Genomic DNA, 22,417 nt, shown 5'->3' with positions numbered 1-22,417 from the left:
ATTGGGACTGGCGTGCCAGGTAAATTATACTGGCAAGCTTTGACCATTGTTAATGGTCTTGTTACTGGGCCGCGCTCAGCCTGTCATTCCGCCTAATCTCTATTCCGCCTAATCTCTATGTTTATGAACATAATAGCCTAGCTGAGGTCCCCAGGTAATGGTCTTGTAGGTTTATAACCTACCAGGACGCGCACCGAGTTGGACTCGTCGACGGTCCTAATATTTGAAACAAATATTTTACGAGTCTCAGCCGTTAATAATGGTTTGGCTCGGCGCGCGCTACTTCGAAAAAATTAAAACGAATAACATCTGTCAATGGCAAGCTAAATTATATTTACACGTGCAAATTAGCATTTTAAAAACAAAAAGTATATACTATTTGTAATTGTACTTGTACTTCGTATTTTGTAATTGTACTTTGATTTCACATTACCTGGGGACCTCAGGCTATCATGTTCATAGAAATTAGGCGGAATGACAGGCTGAGCGCGGCCCAGTAAGATTTCACATAGCCATGTGTATACGCGTACTGCGTGACGCGCTTGTTTCACAACAAGCGAGAGGGTCAGAGGGCTCTGGTACGTTAGAGCAATACTTTGATTGACGATGACGCGAAAAGTGGCATGCAACGTATGTTAAACGATGTCAACCCTTCCAGATCGTTGCTCTGCGAAGCAAGAATACTAGTTTGTGCGGCGCGTCAAAGCGGCGAAGTCCTCCAAAATTGTTTGTCATACGTTGTATGACACGCCGCGCACGGGTGCGCGGCTCCCCCTGTATCGTTAAAACTATACTATAGTGAAGCGACAGTGGGGGTCACCACGTGATACAAGGTTGTTCACAAACTTGTAGGTTTACAACCTACCAGGACGCGCGCCGAGTTGGACCTAATATATGGAACAAATATTTTACGAGTATCACCCGTTAATTCACAAACATGAATTAGGAATAATGATGAATGAATTGAATCGTTGTTTCCAATCCGAATGACAAAGCAGTGCACCAGTAACATTGAGCATGTTGTTCGGCACAGTGCAAAGCTAAAGGCAAAAAATGCGACGAGCTGAGCAAACAAGCCATCTCACATCTGAGCAAAAAAATTATGGGGCAAAAGTTGCTTGGGCGCGATTACACATTAGATTTTGACCGTTGTGTACATGCGCGCTTTTGTAGCGCGATGCACTACTAGTATGTAGTAGTGATGTATTTTCGCGTTCTTATAGCGCGGTTGGTATTGCTCTAAGTCTATCCAGAGCCCTTGCGCGTGGTGTACTCTTTTAACAGTTATTAGTACGTGACACTGAGTGACTTTTACAAACACTTAGTGATTTAGCGGCCTTTAGATTACTGGGCGGCGCTCAGCCTGTCATTCCGCCGAATCGCTATTATGAACATAATCAATAATAGCATGGGGTCCCCAGTTACAGGTAACCTTTAGATAGTTGAATAAAATCTGAAAAAGGTAATCAGTCCTGCGTGATGAAATTGAAGTACATCTATATAAAAATATAACATAAAGATGTGAAAAAATAAAGATAGATTGCTGACTATTTTATGTAACAAATTGATAACTCTTGGTGAAGATTGAAATAATTATTACAATACGTTAACAAACTTTACAACAGATATCACCAATTCTGTAGCGAAGTTCAGTAACACATTTGCTAAAACAACTGATGCTAAAGTTAAACAGTACAATTATTGGTCAATTAAAATTAACAAATTGAACGATAAAAACCAATAGAAATTCTCTCTTATTCGCTAAACGTAAAATTGATCGGAATGCAGGACCTTTTGAAAACAATTTTTGTGTAGAATCATTTCGATCTGCTATCTAACCCTAATGTTGAATCTTGCTGTTTTGAAATTGTAACGTTCCATGTAGTGTACATGATAATAGAACCTTACGTAACATTTAAATGTGCACGATTATTAGTCGTTATTATGACAAAGTATTGATAACTGAAGCAGGACTATTATCATTATAAAGTATCGAGAATTGGATTCCCAAGATTGAGGTTTAAGATGCTTATTTCTCTGTGCGAAAACAACATTTCTTCGTCCATGCAATGAAATTTATTCGTCCATAAGTAATCTATCTGTCCAGTCTCGAATACAACTTCAACAACATTGTAACCATGGCAACACTTCGCCGCGTTTATACCACAGTATATGATAGCAATATTACAAATTGTCCTTTGTTTCATTTCTTGTCACGTGATGACTGGTTCGGTGATCTCATGTTATGTTCTGATATCTGAGTATCGTGCAAATGGGTTCTTCACTCAGTATGCCAACTTCATCATTATGTAGAATTCTGGGGATATTGAAGGTTATGAACACATTTATTTTCACTTTTTGAGGGGATTTAGTTCAATTTATAGCATGTTCCTTTCAGATCATCCTGGAGGGGGATATTTAAAACATATAAATGATATTCAGAAATGTTTCGGCTCATAACTCATAGACAACTAAATGCCATATTTTCAATCGATTGAAGATGATGAAATATCTGAGATGAAGAAATATCTGAGCAGGAAATGTAATGATAAGATAAATAGAAAAGGAAGTTGTTGAATGAAAGTATTATAAAAAGTACCTTGATAGCTTATTTTGCCATCCTTATCAAAGTCTGCATCTTGCATCATTTCATCTATCTCTTGTTCTGATAGTTTCTGCCCTGAATTACATAATGTTAAAACCTAATCGAAATTCAGCCTACTATTATAATACTTGAGATGGTGGGTGTATAGTGATATATATGATAACTCCACCATTATGCATGAATTTTAACGATATCGATTACCTCACGTACCGGTGACCGGATATAAGAAAAGACAAAATCACAAAATGTCAAGCAAATCAGGAGCAGTTAAATTTAGTAAGTATATAATGCGGATACCTAATGACTCCATAAGGGATATCAGTTCGTCTTTATCTATATAACCGTTTCCATCTTTATCAAACTGTTTAAACGCGTCCCTGAAAATACACATTCATTAAATCATCTAGCACGTGCAATTTGTTAAGGAATGGATGAACTGAATAGTTTAGTCCTAGCACTACAAATCCCTGGTGGAAATAATGTAGGTGGAAATAATGTAGGTGGAAATAATGAAGGTGGAAATAATGTAGGTGGAAATAATGTAGGTGGAAATAATGTAGGTGGAAATAATGAAGGTGGAAATAATTAAGGTGGAAATAATGAAGGTGGAAATAATGTAGGTGGAAATAATGTAGGTGGAAACAATGTAGGTGGAAATAATGAAGGTGGAAATAATTAAGGTGGAAATAATGTAGGTGGAAATAATGTGCCATCACCCACCTTATATTCTGATCCTCATCTTTGTACAATGTTCTGGAGGCCATGAATATCAGAAACTCCTGAACATCCACTACGCCGTTACCTGAGTGAGTTATTTATACAGGGGATCATGAATTAGTGTGTACAATCGTGGGCGTATAACCTTCTGTCATTAGTGAATGAGGCAAGGAGAGGTTTTTAAAACAAATAAGAATTAATGTTTTTCGATCGGTTCCTTATTTTATTTTTCATATTTATGTAAGTCGCCTATCATAACTTTGTGGATATAATTATAGCGAAAGTAAACAAAAATACAGCTCTTTCGTAGTTTGATGATTTACATGCTGCATTTCATTGGTCATCACTTACCATCAGCATCAACTTCAGAGAGGATCTCAGTTAACACATCTTCCGTCGGCTCTATACCTGAATATGTTTAAACTTTAATATGCTATTTACAAGCATCAATTAACATACAAATTACGAGTGTTAAGAGCCAATACAACTACTCAACTAGCATCGTCATAATCAAGCCATGTGTGAAGTACATATTACCCATGTTGAAAAGATATGATAAAATAGCACATGCATGTGTAGGGTGTACTGTGTAGCTATATTATTTATAGTGCACTACAATGTCTACCGAAGGGTATCCTTTCAAGATTCGAGATCTTTTGGCAGGGTCCCTAGATCACGGATTTCCTGATCATTCGACTCAGTGGACCACGGGAGACTGACTTACATATAATAAGTCATTAGTACCCCCCCCTAGTTGATAGCGCGAGCGGAGATAAGAACTGATAAACTAACCTAGAGACTTAAGGACCACTCTCAACTCAGATGAAGATATACTAGCGTCGTCGTTCATATCAAAGGTTTCAAATGCCTCGATAAAAGAGTCTAGTTGACTCTCACTGACACAGCTTATTAACAGTTCCTTGTCCTTCGGGGATAGTCTGCTCAGTTCTGAAAATATAACCAGTTAAAACAAATGAAAAATAAACGTTTCTCTGAAAGTAAAGTAACAATTATACAATATGTATATTTTAGTCGAAGTTTGGAAAGGAACAATCTGCGGTACATCGGGGTTTTGTTTGTTAGAATTATCCATGTTAAGCTCTATTTAAGGAAGGAAATGACCACAGTAAATTGGAGTTTGCTTAATTATAGGTAATGAGCGGCTGAGCCGTCCTAATTATAGGAGCGAGGTAACCTACCCAGAAAACCATCGTCGTTAAGAAACTGTGACAAATGCTCCTTTGCGTGACGTCTGATCTTGTTGAGTTTCCGTTTGCAGTCGTTGTGAGAGGTCATGCTGTCGCATCTTGCTTCGCCCGATAATCTCTCTAAATGATCTGAAATAATTGGGGTTGTTTTATTCTTCAGTTAGTCGGAAATAATTGTAGGCTTTTAATTTGTTTAGTTACTCGTACTTTGTCCATTTTCTTGTCTGTATACAATTAATATTATAAAGATATGATAATTTCCAAAGGTTTTAATATGTGCTTACAGTCAATCGCCTTTTGTCTGATCAAAATAGCGGTTTCTGAAGCTCCTCTCATAATTTTAAAACGTCTGGCATCGTCATTGTTCCGCGTCATTACAATTTATATAACGTTCTAGTAGTAATACAAATATACATGTATTGCTTCATCTCTTTGTTAATTTAATAAAACTGTTTCGGAGTTTTTATTTCAAACTTTGTCAAAAAATAGATGAAGTTAATACCAGTATATGTTTTACCGAGTTGTAATGATTATACCCAAGCTAATAAAATGTAGAATTGGGTGATAACAGCTTAACTTCAACCGAGTAAAAACCAAATTCAACCAAGTGAAGACTAATTTCAACCAAGTAACGACCAACTTCAACCGAGTAAAGATCAACTGATAATAACAAATAAAGATCTACGTACGTAAAATTATCTTAGTTTCTTGTAACCACTTGTGAGATGATTCTTATCAAGTCTTAGCTCAAGTAGCTTGATTCTTCCAGTTAATATTTACTTGTACCAACATTAGAAGATCGTTAACATTTTACAGGTGATAATCAGACCAAACAACATAATTTCACTAAATTTTGTCTGGATGATAACTTCTGCTTTACTTGGATAAATAATTCCGTGTTGAATGATTGTTGATTAACCGCAGAGCCATATATATAATATGTTTTACTTATTATCTTAACTATCAACTACGTTTTTACACTAACATACTCAAAGCTAAAGCACTGAAACCTGGGCATGTCAGGCTTTGGGACACCTCAGAAAATACAAAATACCGAAATAGTACATATAGCAAAAAAAAATATAGAAGCGGGCACCACAGTTTACTGTAAACCACCCCATATTAACACTGTAAACCTCTATAAAGATGCAAACTGGTCGTGCACCACAAATTGCCCAATCGTCATATACTGACACGTGCTAACTTGTAACCAATACCCACGACCTGGATATATGCACGTGCGCGCGCGTCTCTTACACGTGCTAATTATTCTAACGAATGGGGCTGTGTTTAGCGAGTAGAGTGCACAGGTTTCAGGATTAAGTGTAACACAACCCTCTATTTAGAGATCCTACACGAGCCAAGTTATGACGTCATGTTTTCCACACCTGGTTTCTTATTCTGTATGTTATATAACATCGTCAGACAATGATTATCAGGTATTATCAGGTATTATCAGGTTATATCAGGTTATATTATCAGGTATTATCAGGTTATATTATTAGGTATTATAACCAAGACATAGCTGAATTATCGCGTGTAAGGAATATACAACCAGCACCTTCAAAAGCCCAAACTGCTCAAAGCTGCACGAAACAAATAAACTGGAGCTGCTATAAACCTATAACCATTAGCAGAACTATTAGCAGCTATAATATCCTACCACGAACTACAGACCAGACTTCACCGCGAAGTTATAGTGTGTAATGACCCCGATATAAATGTTAAAGCCACAAAATCACGCAGTATAACCAATGTTTTGTTTGACAACTCCTAATGAAATAATTTACGAAGGAGGAATCAGCTATATGATAATCTGGTGTGGGGTAGATCAAAGCAACATATATAACTGACAAGTGTCAGAACCTAACTTCAAACATTTCACGAGGGTAAGTGCAGGATCCACTTATAAACCTGGGAAAGAAACCCTGACAAATCCAGTAGTGGACTATATAATAGTATATATATATATAACGAACTATATCATTATAAGCTAATACACAGCTAGATTGACAAGTAGCTATCACTGGGAAACAGGAGTAGTGCGCGGAACACATCTGGTACTTGAACACATTGAACGCCAGAAGATATGTAACCTTCAATTACCAGCCATGTATATAGTAGGAGATATAATTACGTACTGTCGATCGTATTGCAACACCAGTCCTCAAATGTTTGGTGGTAGTTGATAATATTATCTAAACTGCTCTTATTCTATATCTAGATGTACAACTGTATATATACTGCGATTGCAATATTTCGCGCAATAGTAGGAAAGACAATGAACTAGCCTGTTTCACGATAGACTGATAGAGACTATAAAAGGTAACTTTAAAGGTTTAGAAAAGTTGAAGAGTATGGCACTAAGATGTGGCACTAAGATGTGTGACAGTGTGGCACAGAGTATGGTACTAAGATTTGGCACAGTGTGGCCCAGAGTATGGCACTAAGATGTGGCACAGAGTATGGCACTAAGATGTGGCACTAAGATGTGACACAGAGTATGGCACTAAGATGTGGCACAGAGTATGGCACTAAGATGTGGCACTAAGATGTGACACAGAGTGTGGCACTAAGATGTGGCACAGAGTATGGCACTAAGATGTGACCTCGCTGCATTAGACCGGCAGTATATAAGAAAACTCATCAGTTTAGCACTATATATAATATACATACAATATACATATATTATACCAGTATATTATAGGTTGAACGCAGGGACCAGGGTAATAAATTCAAGTCTATTGCTTGAGCAGGGATATGGTGTATTGTTAACTATGGGAGAGTCTGAATATGCTTCTTATATTTTTAATACACTGAATGGTCATGAATAGTCACTGAATAGTCATAGCCTGAATAGTGAATATGCTTCTTATATTTTTAATACACTGAATGGTCATGCATAGTCACTGAATAGTCATAGCCTGAATGTGCTTCTTATATTTTTAATACACTGAATGGTCATGAATAGTCACTGAATAGTCATAGCCTGGATATGGTTCGTATATTTTTAAAACACTGAGTCACTGAATGGTCATGAATAGTCACTGAATAGTCATAGCCTGGATAAGGTCCTTATATTTTTAATACACTGAATGGTCATGAATAGTCACTGAATAGTCATAGCCTGGATATGGTTCGTATATTTTTAAAACACTGAGTCACTGAATGGTCATGAATAGTCACTGAATAGGCATAGCCTGAATATGGTTCTTATATTCTTAATACACTGAATGGCCACTGAATAGTTATGGAGTGAGACGTGTTATTGGGTGATGTGACTATATTAAAATTGTATAACAGAAACGATGATAAGGAACATGTATAATGTATATTATATATATTATAGAGATAGTGTATATTACCACGGCTACACCATGAATTATGTATAATGTAGGATTCTTATGTAGTATGATCTGATCAGTAGCTAATAACTTGCAGATTCTTTGGGATTGTCACTGCTCTTAATACTAAATTATTTCCAACAGTACTAATGGATTGGTGCGTTAAAATTGAAATTGCTTGTCGTAAAATAATCTAAAGTTTATAAAAATCAAAAACCAAATTTGCCGGAACGCCGCAAATCAAAACGCTGCCTAAACGCCAAAACAAAGTATTAACATGATATTATTGTTGTGTATTATGATTAGAATCTTATTCCTAGTAAAAATGAGAAACACAATCAACATTCCGGGATGATCACGGATTCAATTCCTAGTTTAAGAAGGATCGTGAGTTCGGTAACTAGGTAGGTAAATGTAATGAAAGGCATAGTTTTGATTTCGGTTATGTAATTTCATCCGACCATGATTTGCCAGGAAAATGATTTAATATTATCGAACTTAACACAAAGTCTCTAAATTAAAACTCTAAATGCAGACTCTAAACCATGAGTGACAATATAGGAATATATAGGATGGACTATGGAGGCTGAATTGAATTCATTGAACCTCCCCCCGTTATTATAGTGGTCTGTGGTTATCTACCCTAAAATTCCGGACTGTGAATTTAAGCAAGAGTAGGTACCCAGCTGATGCAAGACTCAACAAATAGCTGAAATAAAGTAGGAAAATTTCACACAAACCACCTCGTACGTGCTATTCTAAAATAAATACCGTTAGAATTATCAACCTCAAACTCCACACCAGCAAGAAACTGACAATACCAGGACTAGAGGAGATGAAGCCGGCTAAAGTTAACACTTCCAACAACTAGAAGAAGCCGTGTTTTACCCAAAACCACACGGTAAACTTTAAACCTACACTTCAGACAGTACTGCCGCAGGAAAACCGATTACAGTAAACGTGAGGTGCACTGAGTGAAAATAACTCTATACCGGTAAAGTGAACCCTAGTTGGGATCTACAAGCTTAACAAACTTCAGAGGGTGGAATTTACAAGTTTCAGAAGGTGGGATCTACAACCTTCAGAAGGTGGGATCTACAAGCTTCAGAAGGTGGTATCTACAAGCTTCAGAAGGTGGAATCTACAAGCTTCAGAAGGTGGGATCTACAAGCTTCAGAAGGTGGAATCTATAAGCTTCAGAAGGTAAATCTACAAGCTTCAGAAGGTGGAATCTACAAGCTTCAGAAGGTGGGATCTAAGGTGGAATCTACAAGCTTCAGAAGGTGGGATCTACAAGCTTCAGAAGGTGGAACCTACAAGCTTCAGCTGGTGGGATCTACAAGCTTCAGAAGGTGGGATCTACAAGCTTCAGAAGTTGGAATCAACAAGCTTCAGAAGGTGGGATCTAAGGTGGAATCTACAAGCTTCAGAAGGTGGAATCTACAAGCTTCAGAAGGTGGGATCTACAAGCTTCAGAAGGTGGAATCTACAAGCTTCAGATGATAGGATTTACATTAGTGTTGCTTGAGAAGCTTCAGAAGGTGGAATCTACAAGCTTCAGAAGGTGGGATCTACAAGCTTCAGAAGGTGGAATCTACAATCTTCAGAAGGTGGGATCTACAAGTTTCAGAAGGTGGGATCTACAAGCTTCAGAAGGTGGGATCTACAAGCTTCAGAAGGTGGAATCTACAAGCTTCAGATGATAGGATATACATTAGTGTTGCTTGAGAAGCTTCAGAAGGTGGAATCTACAAGCTTCAGAAGGTGGGATCTACAAGCTTCAGAAGGTGGAATCTACAATCTTCAGAAGGTGGGATCTACAAGCTTCAGAAGGTGGGAACTACAAGCTTCAGAAGGTGGAATCTACAATCTTCAGAAGGTGGAATCTACAAGTTTCAGAAGGTGGGATCTACAAGCTTCAGAAGGTGGGATCTACAAGCTTCAGAGGGTGGGATCTACAAGCTTCAGATGATAGGATATACCTACATTAGTGTTGCTTGGTGAAATAAACAAGCTACTGAATGTTCACAAAGTGGGAGCTACTAAAAGTGAGATTGCATTGTATTATTGATCCTAAATAATCTTTAAAACTAAACACAGCAAGATCTAAAAGCTACTGCAGTAGTCCTCTTCCCTATAAAATCTTTAAAACAAATATAAAAGATCTTAAAGCTACTCCAGCAGTCCCCTCTCCTTAAAAATGCTTTCAAACTAAAAACTGCAAGATCTTAAAGCTACTGCAGTAGTCCTCTCTCCGTCACGCAGATCCCTGCAAGTTTCCAATTCTATAGTCATACAGGCTGCCACGTCATGGTGACGTCACAGTGACGTCACACCCACTCAATGTGTCCACTCTCTCTAAACCTACACGCCCACCTACCCTTATTGTGCGTAAATACCCAACCTTATATTGCTCGAATAGACAAATACTTGTTCTTGGATTGCTTGAATATTCAAAATCCACCCTTGAATTGCTCTAATATGGTGTGGTTTTTGGAGTCGTTTAACAGGTTGTGGGCGTAGTGAGAGAGAGAGAGGGGGTTGCCTGACGTACAGAGAGCTTCTCAATTTGCTTTCATTCTCATAATCGTGATTTCTGGTTATTTATAGTGATTTTTTGCAATTGTACGATTTTTTTATGCGTAATAACTAATAATAGTGATTTTGTTGGTTATTAAAGTTCAGGTCTGAATTGAATGGTTGGTGTTTTTTGCATTCTGCTTAAAAGGAAATAAGAAATATAACTTATAGATGTAGTGGCAACAGTGTTGAATATTAGCCTACTGAAGCAATTTGTCAATGCCTCATCTTAAATTTACGATTATTATACAAGTGTATGTCGTCAAGATAGACTGACAAAATGGCAAACTGGCAAATTGACAAAGAGAGGAGAGGAGAGCCCGAAAAATAAATGTGTCAAATTGTGACGAATGAATTATATTAACATTCAACGAACGACATATGCAGTTAACGTTGGAAATAAAACAATAATAATTTGTTATACAAAAGTTTTAACACGATTAAACAATGTCAGTGGCTCGACTAATATAGTTATATGGATACAACTTCTTAGAGCAGTGCTGTCTAATTGGACTGGAATGAGCACCTCTTTTGGCCAACTGCCGTAACATAAAGTCACATGTACGCTAGAGGCCCTAGCGTTTATTTTAATGTGCGTTCATTTTAATGTCCGTTCAAATAAAGTCCGATAATCACCCAGTCATTGAATGTTGTTATTTGACGTTAATGTCCAAACAGTTGAGCATGATCTATATTTAATACTAAATGGTTGAGTATTGTCTATACTCAATACTAAATGGTTGAGTATGGTCTATAGTCTATACTCAATACTAAATGGTCGAGCATGGTCTATGCTCTTTATCAAGCTGCATGTCCCACCAAAATAAAAGTTAAGAATGATTATATTTATGCCATATATTGAGATCTTCTGTGCGATTCATTACTCGGAGTTATTCTGCGGACATACCGTAGATTCACTAAAAATTCTTTCAATCCATCTGACAAAATATCCCCTGACTAATGAAGATATATGATATGACATTTAGATATTTCCTTGCTGGATGTAATTATAAAGGTTGGAGACGTATAGACATATTATAGATAGCTGACACTGATAGATTGATAACAATTAAGCTATATAAGTATATGTACTTATAAGTAAATTGTGGGTGGCGTCGTCTGCTGACAGTGCTCAATCGGCAAGCCGAGAGCTAGATAAAAATTGAAACGACCGGTTGAGTCAGACAAATGTTTCAATCATGATACAAAACCATGATATCATCAGTGACAACTGAGGTAGGAACTAAAATTAAATTTACAAAGCTAAAACTTTTTTGTCAATTAATTGTACTTATAAGCAGAGGCGGCTCGTGGGAGATAACAATTTTAGGGCGTCCAAGGACGCCTGGACGCCCTCAATAGCCGCCTCTGCTTATAAGTATGTATATAAGTTTGCATGACCGTGCTTTTTGTTAAACATTTCTGGACACGGTCTCCCTATAAACTTAAGGTTTTAATTGTTGTTTATCATCTAGTTTAGCAATCACACTTTACAATGGATTTTAAACTTATCTAAATAACAATTCAACTCCTAGATAAGTTATCTAACAGCTGAATTGTTTGAAGTTCTCATCAACAAACAGACATTTCGACACATGCATGCATACAAGATGTCGAGATCAGAAAGCTGAAAGAAAGAGAAAACAAAAACAAAGAAATGCGACAGCAGTTTCTGCAGCTGTAGCTGAAAACAATAAGTGTGTAGCATACTGAACCTATAAGTAGTGCGACTATGTAAAGGATCCTATGAGGACCTCTCTCTGTCCCTCTTTCTGTGTGTGTGTGTGTGTTTTAAGGACTGGTTTAAAGGGCGGGGAACATTTCCGTGGGGAGGCTTTGTTTATTAAAGAAACTTTCAGTACATGTCACATGTAACTAGGTACTTCAGTGTCTAACGAGTGTAAGATAGGGGATGACGGGGTACACTTCTGTTAGACTGCTGTTTAACAACCTACTGGTGCAGTACCAGTACTCCAGTAGGTTGTTAAACAGCTCAACAGCTCCTGAAGTATCAAGATGTATTGAATACTGTGAAACCAGATATTTTCACGGATTTTCGGGTCCTAAACAATTCGCGAAAAGGAAATTCTCTGCGAAAACTAACGGTTTTACGGTTTTTTAATCGTAGTATTATTATTAACCTGTTAACAAAAACAACCTGTTAACAAAAACAACTGAACAAGCAAGAGATTTGTGGCAATCTGTCCCGTTTCATCAACAATTGTATTGTAGCAGTGACACAACAATGACAAAGAAGTTACACAACAGTGACACAACAGTGACACAACAGTGACAAAGAAGTGACACATGAATAGTAACAACTGAAACTGTTGTAGTACAATTGTACTGTACAATAACGAGTGAACACAGCATCCCTGCTACCATGCGACAAATACAATTGATAATTGATCTTTACAATGGCTGTAAATGTAAATAGTACCTCCTGTAACATCATTGTTATATATATTTAGTTATATAGTACATAGTAAATAGTATTTGTTGTAATAATATATAGTAAATAGCACTGATCGGTACGCATGGTGAATTGGTACGACCTTTTCCTCCTGTTACTTTTGTTTAGCTATGTGAAGACTGAAGATATGAGCACATGTTTATATGTGTTTCAAATGAGCATATTATTCTTTATCAGACTTTGCTTTCGGAGGTATTTCCGTTCACGAAATGTCCGGTCAAATTACATCAGATAAGGTATACTTCATATGACTCTTTAATATTCTTTAATATTTAGTGTTATATGATCTTGGAGCAAAAGAGAGTTTTAAGAGTTTGAACTATAACTACAGAACAACTAAAGAGTGACAACAGAAGACACACAGAGGAAACAGCAACATTATATGTAGTCTATAACAAACACGTATCTAGGATCTGCACTGTATTTAGTTCAGCTGCTGTATTTATGAGGCTGTATTTAGGATGGAGGTTGGGATTAATGAGCAGCAGCCATTTACGTGGAGATTTTAACAGGGCCGAATATAGGATATTTTGGTGAAGACACATATATTCAAATATTACGTCCAATACGTGAAATGAGGTGGAAGTAGAGTGACCTGTAGGAGAAAGAGAGAGAGAGAGAGAGAGAGAGAGAGAGAGAGAGAGAGAGAGAGAGAGAGAGAGAGAGAGAGAGAGAGAGAGAGAGAGAGAGAAAGAGAGGAGTTAGAAGGACACAAGTAGTGTTAAACTAGTGTAAAGAGCATGTTTAGAGGTAGCAGGTATAGATCCGGATACTACAGCAGTGACACAGCAGTGACTACCTACATATTTAAATAGATAATTGTACCAGCGACGTAACCCTACAGATCAGGTCTCTGCCGCCTAAATATTCGTTGCTTTTTTGCCCCCCCCACCACTATTTAATTGCACCGCTGAGCTGAATAGAGCACGAAAATTAACCCCCCTCCCTCACTTGTTTCCTCTCCCGTAGGCCGTATTGTTCCAACGCATGAATGTCGTAGGTTAATACTTAATTTAGTCTAACATTGCGGTTATAATGTGTTATATAAAGTCGTACAACGATCAAATCACATACAAGAGTAGTAAGGAAGTAAATCGTTAAAGTTAGAGTAACACAAGTGCACAATTACTTAATCTTTTACACAAGTAAATCAGAAAGGTATAATAAGTAGATCGAAATACATAGTTTATTGGCAAATCAGAAGTAATAGATACTTCATAAATAACACATAACAACTATTAGTAAGTAATACTAATAGGTATAGTATACTGTAATAGGTATACAGCATACTGTATTACCTTACGAGACATATTTATACTCGACGAAATTCCGGTGATATGACCTAAATGTTTGGGAACGAAAAAATATGGGATTTTTTCGGAAAACCACCGATTTTCGTTATACCTTTTAAATATATCTCGTAAGGTACAGCGCAATATAAATAGCTACCACATCCCACCTATATAAACTGCAAATAACTTGACTGTCACACCACAATGACGAATAACCTAATACAACATAAAGTAAAATCACAACAAATAGAACAGCACAAGAATCTCTACAATACGTTGGAAGATCTACAGATATACCAATTATACCAAAATAAAACACAAGTATTCCCACTTCCCAGTCACCAACCCGGACTTTTCTCACTCAAACAACCCGGACTTTTCTCACTCAAACAAACCGGACTATTCTCACTCAAACAAACCGGAATATTCTCACTCAAACAACCCGGACTATTCTCACTCAAACAACCCGGACTATTCTCACTCAAACAACCCGGACTATTCTCACTCAAACAACCCGGACTATTCTCACTCAAACAACCCGGACTATTCTCACTCAAACAACCCGGACTATTCTCACTCAAACAACCCGGACTATTCTCACTCAAACAACCCGGACTATTCTCACTCAAACAACCCGGAATATTCTCACTCAAACAACCCGGACTATTCTCACTCAAACAAACCGGACTATTCTCACTCAAACAACCCGGACTATTCTCACTCAAACAACCCGGACTATTCTCACTCAAACAAACCGGACTATTCTCACTCAAACAACCCGGTATATTCTCACTCAAACAACCCGGACTATTCTCACTCAAACAACCCGGAATATTCTCACTCAAACAACCCGGACTATTCTCACTCAAACAACCCGGACTATTCTCACTCAAACAACCCGGACTATTCTCACTCAAACAACCCGGACTATTCTCACTCAAACAACCCGGACTATTCTCACTCAAACAACCCGGACTATTCTCACTCAAACAACCCGGACTATTCTCACTCAAACAACCCGGACTATTCTCACTCAAAAACCGGAATATTCTCACTCAAACAACCCGGACTATTCTCACTCAAACAACCCGGACTATTCTCACTCAAACAACCCGGAATATTCTCACTCAAACAACCCGGACTATTCTCACTCAAACAACCCGGACTATTCTCACTCAAACAACCCGGACTATTCTCACTCTAACAACCCGGACTATTCTCACTCAAACAACCCGGACTACTCTCACTCTAACAACCCGGACTATTCTCACTCAAACAACCCGGACTATTCTCACTCAAACAACCCGGACTATTCTCACTCAAACAACCCGAACTATTCTCACTCAAACAACCCGGACTATTCTCACTCAAACAACCCGGACTATTCTCACTCAAACAACCCGGACTATTCTCACTCAAACAACCCGGAATATTCTCACTCAAACAACCCGGACTATTCTCACTCAAACAACCCGGACTATTCTCACTCAAACAATCCGGACTATTCTCACTCAAACAACCCGGACAATTCTCACTCAAACAACCCGGACTATTCTCACTCAAACAATCGCGGACGAATCTATAACGCTACTGATTCTCAACAAAAGTGAAGCATCAAAAGTGTAAAAATTATAATAGACTATTCCTCCGAGCGCTTAATGTAGAGAACATGTTCTTAGTACTTACTACAGTGTGTGTGGTACACGGTGAAGCGTTAGTATTTTATACTGCCCACGTGCAGTTGAACACGTGGTAAATACCCGTGGTAAATCGGGGTTTAAAGTTGGTCATATTATCTGTGTTGAGGTCTATTTGGAGATAAAGGGCCGTGGTATTTGTTGGTAAATCGGTGTGTTACCGTATGTGTTGTATAAAATAGCGCTGTAGCGGTTTAGCGTAACTGATTCGTCCTGAGACTATTTCCATTAATTTTCTAAGATGCCGACAATAAATACTTGGTGATAGTTAATTAGCGTTAATTTACGTGATGATTGTTAATTTATTGATTTACAGCGTGAGACCTCCAGATGCTATTGTATTTGTATTCAAGTGTGACAGATACTAATGTATTTGCATTAAAGTGTCACAAATAATAATGTATAGTTGTATTAAAGTGTAACAAATAATAATGTACTTGTATTAACGTGTAACAAATAATAATGTAGTTGTGCTTAAGTGTCACAAACGAAACAGTTTACTGAGATTAATGTACACTTTTTTTCTTTGTCGTTGACCGTTAACAACTACAAGTACTGTAACCTTAATTCTCAATAAATTTGATCAAGTAATAAATAAATTACTTAGTTTGATAAAACAATATAAGTGGTAAGGCTTCCTTACAGTTCCTAAATCTGTTCATCAATCTATTAATAGTAAAAAATTGCCGGATATTCAACAAGTTGTCATGACCAACTGACAATGACACACACGATGAGAGCCGGTAAGAAGATTTACAACCGACTATATCGTCATTATCCTGAGACTTTGTAGCAGATTTTAAAGAAATAGTAGAGAAGGTAAAGACAGTTTTAGTATACCCATACGTCAACACGGAAGCAGGGGCAAACAATCGATCAAATCAGTGGGTTGTATAGTTGGTGGAAATGTACATGTTACTGGACATCTGCCCCCGAAGTTACGTCGGTATCAGTCGAAAGTAATCGTATGATCAAGGTGTATTGTTGGAATCTTATCGGAACGATAGCACTTTCCAGATAAGATAAGCTGATAGCACGTCTCAAATAACAGGTCTATAGAGATATTATACTTACGTATCTGGGCGATGAGATCGTTTCTGTCACAGCAGCTGCCTGATAGTTTGCGTTCCCTCATCATTCTAGTGATTACTGGTTACTATGACATCTATGATCTATCTTTTTATTGGTTACTCGTTTCTATAACAACCACCATTTCAATGATGAAAAAGTCAACGAATAACATTTTCACTGAAGATAGAAGAGGTATGAATCGCCAAGTAAGAAAACAGCAGCTAAGAACTTTATATTCATATAAATAATAAATGGGATTAAAACAAAACAATTGAACTTGAAGGGAACAAACAAGTAACTACAAAATAAGTTGAGAGTTGCTATTCAGAAAGTTTGACTCGGACTTTGCCCTTTGGTGACTCGCATATCCCAGTCATGATATGATTTATAACAAATCATTTACAGCAGCGCTTAAATATTCGAATAAAAGGAAGTATTGGCATTACTTTGATTCCTTATTAGCTTAAATGCTTGAATAAAGCAGCCAACCAGCTTATATCTAAAAGGTATAATAGTTTTACTTTACGTAGCTACTTACGTCAGGAACCTATTTCTCAAAATATTTTATTAAATGGTTAACAAATAACCGGAAATAAACCTTAAATGAAGATTTAAGTAAATTAATAGCCATTATTTAAGCGTAAATTGTATATTCTTATAGTTATAGGATATCGGTATGATTCCAATCCCTGTTTTACAAAGCAAAACGTGTCTTTTATGATTTCAAAAACGATAAAATACAAATCTGGCGACTACAACATAATATAACAAACCTCCAATTTCAATACCGAATACTAATTTTCCTACAAGCTGCACAATGAAACTATGATAGTAAGTCGTTCATGAGGGAAAACGTTTGGTAAATGCAGTTTGTAACATGGGAAAAATTACGACTGCAAGCAACCTCAAAATTATGGGAATCTAGAAACCTTTGAGCATCTAAACATTAATAACAGTATATTTAAAGCTATCCTCTCTAAAACAACTCTTATTAAGTACTAATTTAAGAAACACAGAATCTTCAAAAGTTTGAATATTTAACACCGTGTGACAAACAATAAACAATAATCCTTTATTCTATACTACTTTTCCTCCTAATCAAGTCTTACTGGGTACTAATTCAATAACACAGGATAGCACCGGTGTGAGGGAAGCTCAGAAGTGTTCAGCCTGGAAATTAGACTATAACTTGTGAAGCACCAAGGAAACAGCGGCTTAGAACTTTATTTTCACACAAGAGTTTGAAACAGAAACTTTATCGATAACTGTTAAAATAGAAGAAGAAGATAACTGCACCCGTGACTTCTAAAAGGACGCCAAATTGCTCGTATATGCGGTTACTGGTTAGTAAACTCGAAACTTCGAAAGACACGACAGGCGTGAAGAAGTGTCCCCAGAAAGAGCACCAACAGGACGGCTGGGAATATACTCATGTATGGCATCCAAACGTGACTTTATACCGCTGTGAGAATTATTCACGAAGCTAAAAGATAGATCTGATAGATATCAGATAGTCACATTGTAACATTTGAAGTGTGACAACTGACTATTGTAACATTTGAAGTGTGACAACTGACTATTGTGACATTTGAAGTGTGACAACTGACTATTGTGACATTTGAAGTGTGACAACTGACTATTGTAACATTTGAAGTGTGACAACTGACTATTGTGACAGACGAAGTGTGACAACTGACTATTGTGACAGACGAAGTGTGACAACTGACTATTGTGACATTTGAAGTGTGACAACTGACTATTGTGACAGACGAAGTGTGACAACTGACTATTGTGACATTTGAAGTGTGACAACGGACTATTGTGACAGACGAAGTGTGACAACTGACTATTGTAACATTTGAAGTGTGACAACTGACTATTGTGACATTTGAAGTGTGACAACTGACTATTGTGACAGACGAAGTGTGACAACTGGCAGTTAAACATGTCGGAGGAGGAAAATAGTGCACCCTACTGTCCAGCTTGACACACGGGGACCTAGCAACTGATGAACATTTCAAAAGTTAAAACGAGAACAGTCGAACTGATAAAATATTACAATGAAATCCAACAAAGTGAGGTCTTTTAAACTGTATGGCATCAAAATATCGCCTTCAACAAGTTTTAAACCTCATTTTCAAGCCGGTAAGTTTGAGTGACCATACAAGGCAAAAAATCAGGATCTGAACAATGCGACTAAATGCGACTAAATGCGACTAAACTGTCCCCCGCATTATAAGTGAGCCGGTACAGACAATCGCTCACCCGATTGTTAATCAAGGTATTATACCCTGATATTTTATACCAAGTATGACGTCATCCTGCGTCATGTCTCTACTCAACATGAGGTTTCAAAATGAACCCTTGAAAGGTAAAATGTTAAAACATACAGGTTAATGTGAAATAAAAGTAGAAGATGTCAGGGTGACGTAGAGTTGCTGTTTAAGTTTAGAATGGGTTGACAGGCACGGACTGGGGACGAGAGCCAAAAGAAAACCCAAACAGTGCTGCATTACAGCACTTGTTGATATTAACAGCTGTTCGAAATAAAGGGTATTCCAGGTATGATTTTGATTTGATTTGATTTGATTTGATTGAAAGCCCCTTGCAGTAAGGGGAGTGTCTCTAATAGAATAATTCATTACATACATGATATTCAGTTATGCAAGTGGAATATAAAAGTTGAACTTTTAGTTTTTTCCACATTTGTTGGTGAATTTTCCACAGGAGTCAAAGTAGCCTCCACGTTTGGGAATTGACCAATAAAGTTATTAATTATCTCTTCTTCCATGAGGCAGCCTGGAAAAGTTTTGGGGCCCCAAAACATTAAGCCGACAACAATCCGGATTGTTGTCGGCTTAAACTTGTTATATATGGGTAAAATAGACCTACAGAAGTCAGGGGAACGGCCCATCTTAAACTTGTTAAGATGGTAGTTAAATTTACAGTGCCCAGTAAGCAGAAACAACATGTAAGTGCGGCAAAATTTTGCGAAAAGTGCGAATCGAGGTAAACGATTCATGCTCCTTTCCACAAGACTTTTGTAATTGGAATTTGCACTTGGGCGGAGTCCACATTTTCATGGTTATGACGTCAGCGACGCTCAAATGACGTGATGTTTATCACACTTATCAGTGTTAACTTGGTGTGATTGTTTCGGTTAAACTTTAACAAAGATGGAGATTGCTGTTAAAAAGACTTCGACGAGAGAGGCAAAAAGGACACTCATGACATCATCTGAACAGATGAAATACTGCATGTTTCTCAAATAATAATAAGCTTGAATTATAGTCTAAGTATACAAATTAATGATGAACAAATACATGATGATATTAAAGACGGAGAAAGAGTCGTAAGATTCAACATTAAGTGTTACTGATGAAAACGAAGCATGAAGTATAACATTGACATTAGGTATAAGGTTCATATAGAGGTATACTGGGTGGTACGTGGTACGTGGTACGTGACTAAGTACGTGACTGGGTACTGTGGATATATATCAGGCCTCTCTGGGCACGACTACGTAAGAGGGAAACATACCTTAGGTATATCTTTATATGGTTATGTTACCATGATGATATTACCTTATATTAAGACGCAATGAAACAATCGGACCACGATATATAACGGCTACCCGTAACCCGGCGGCTACGTCAGCATGGTAAGATAGTTTACAATTAATCAGAGATTTCGTCAGGTTTCTTATCAGAAGCCTGCAGAAGCTCTAGAACGTGAGAATTGGGGATAGTTTAGAATGCAATAGCAGCGTGACTATAATAACCTTCACAGGTTTTTTTCCTTTTTGACTATGAAATGGTATGTGTGCGAAGCTAAAAACTTATATTCGATTAATATAAGAAGTTACAAATTCTTATCAAATTTAAGGTTCGGCCCTTTTTTCAAACTTACTGGGAAAGATGGTCGGGCAAAAGAGCAAAGAAATCGGTGAAATCTATAAAAGTATCAAATGTTTGATTAAGCCAATGCAGTGACTACACCAAATCAATTCTAATCGAGAGTTCAGACATCAAGTAAGCAAACAAATCGGAAATGGGATATCAAATCAAATTGATTTGGTTGAGCACGTACGTGCTAGCTGTTAAGTGTTTATAGTTTGTTTAAGTATTATAACTGATTTGATTAATTAATACTTAATTATAACTGTCAGAATGGTTCTAGAAGGTTCTAGAAGGTTTTCCTAAGATTGGAACGATATACAAGTATAAGCTACTTCAGCTTGTGAAGATGTAATTGGGAACCTTATTTAAACAACTGTTGTTTTCATAAAGGTCTGATTAGGTTTCAATATTTGGAAAAAATGAATCAAAATTTCAAAAATGGTCTTGAAACGGCTGAGATATGGATACTGGTGTGGAGATGAAACCTTTTTTTGTGACACGTGACAGTTACTCTGGGATTTTATTGGTCAACAGTGTAAGCTGATTGTTTAATCGCTGTCACTTGTTACAAAAATATGTTTCACCTCCCCACTCCACATCTGTAATCGTGAAGGGATTGTCCAGTCAATAAGACTGCACCACAAGTGCAGGGTATCACCTTCACCCATGGCCTGATAAGCTTCACACAAGAAAACTAATACTCTTAAAAAAGTGGACCTTATATTAATGGCAGCAGGTACCAATCCCTAACAGTACACAACACACCTCATCAAGAACAGATGCTCTAAAATACGCAATCAGCCATGGTCCTAACACACACAGATTTGTAACTGTGCACAGCAAACAATACGGCCGCTAAGTACAGCAGCTGGTTCTGGTGTGGGTCTCTACAACTGACACATGCAATTAACATTGCACTACTAAAGAGACACTATGAGAATTAGTTAAAATAAAGGAATATATCTGCTATAAATATGAGTATATCTTGGGATAATTCAGTTTATTTAAAGAACATATCTGCTATAAATATGAGTATATCTTGGGATAATTGAGTTAATTTGATCTGGTTCCAGGAACTAAAATAGTATATGATAAGTACAGGGCGCGACCTTGTCCTGTATAGTAGCGTACGAGATAATGAGGACGATCATTTTGATTAAAACATCTCATACCATCTTCAAAATATTTTACACTTTATAGAAGCCGGATAATAACGGGGAATCTATTTATATGTAGTGAAGGAGTTGTTCACGTGTGCTACATCATGTCAACGACATCATTAGTGCAATTAGTACAATTAGTACAATTAATGAAATTAGTTTAATATTAATTAGTGCAATTAGTAAAGGATTATAAAGGAGACAGTGATCCTTATCAACATAACAAATGAAAAAGGAGGACGCCTCAAACGAAAAATTCTAAATAATACCAAACCAGGAGTGACCGTAAGGACTAACCAAGCTCTGGTAATGTTATACGGAGGGTTAATAGGGGGAGGGGAACAAATCAAAGTAGTCAAATTATAGACTCC

The 22,417-nt window shown here is 37.2% G+C and overlaps 1 protein-coding gene across 7 annotated transcripts in view; it reads right to left on the bottom strand.

Moving 5' to 3' along the window:
• Positions 1-1,578: 1,578 nt before the first annotated feature.
• The window catches only part of LOC134814053 (neo-calmodulin-like), a 69,025-nt gene continuing 48,186 nt past the window's right edge, over positions 1,579-22,417 (bottom strand). For 5 of the 7 annotated variants that reach the window (XM_063822046.1, XM_063822049.1, XM_063822050.1 and 2 more), the window contains 7 exons: positions 4,522-4,659; positions 4,115-4,270; positions 3,674-3,730; positions 3,326-3,407; positions 2,903-2,982; positions 2,600-2,680; positions 1,579-2,317 (listed from right to left, as the gene is read on the bottom strand). In XM_063822046.1, the coding sequence (XP_063678116.1) occupies positions 2,286-2,317; positions 2,600-2,680; positions 2,903-2,982; positions 3,326-3,407; positions 3,674-3,730; positions 4,115-4,270; positions 4,522-4,659 (626 nt within the window). In that variant the 3' untranslated portion in view covers positions 1,579-2,285. Of the gene's footprint in view, positions 2,318-2,599; positions 2,681-2,902; positions 2,983-3,325; positions 3,408-3,673; positions 3,731-4,114; positions 4,271-4,521; positions 4,660-4,814; positions 5,157-16,990; positions 17,718-22,417 lie in introns of those variants that run through there. The other 2 variants (XM_063822052.1, XM_063822051.1) reach the window with 2 other exon arrangements.

Source organism: Bolinopsis microptera, chromosome 4, assembly GCF_026151205.1.
Source record: "Bolinopsis microptera isolate Bmic1 chromosome 4, MBARI_Bmic_1.0, whole genome shotgun sequence".
Classification (NCBI taxonomy): Eukaryota; Metazoa; Ctenophora; class Tentaculata; order Lobata; family Bolinopsidae; genus Bolinopsis; species Bolinopsis microptera.
The sequence above is the reverse complement of the archived record's forward strand: the minus strand, read 5'-3'. Positions and strand labels throughout refer to the sequence as shown.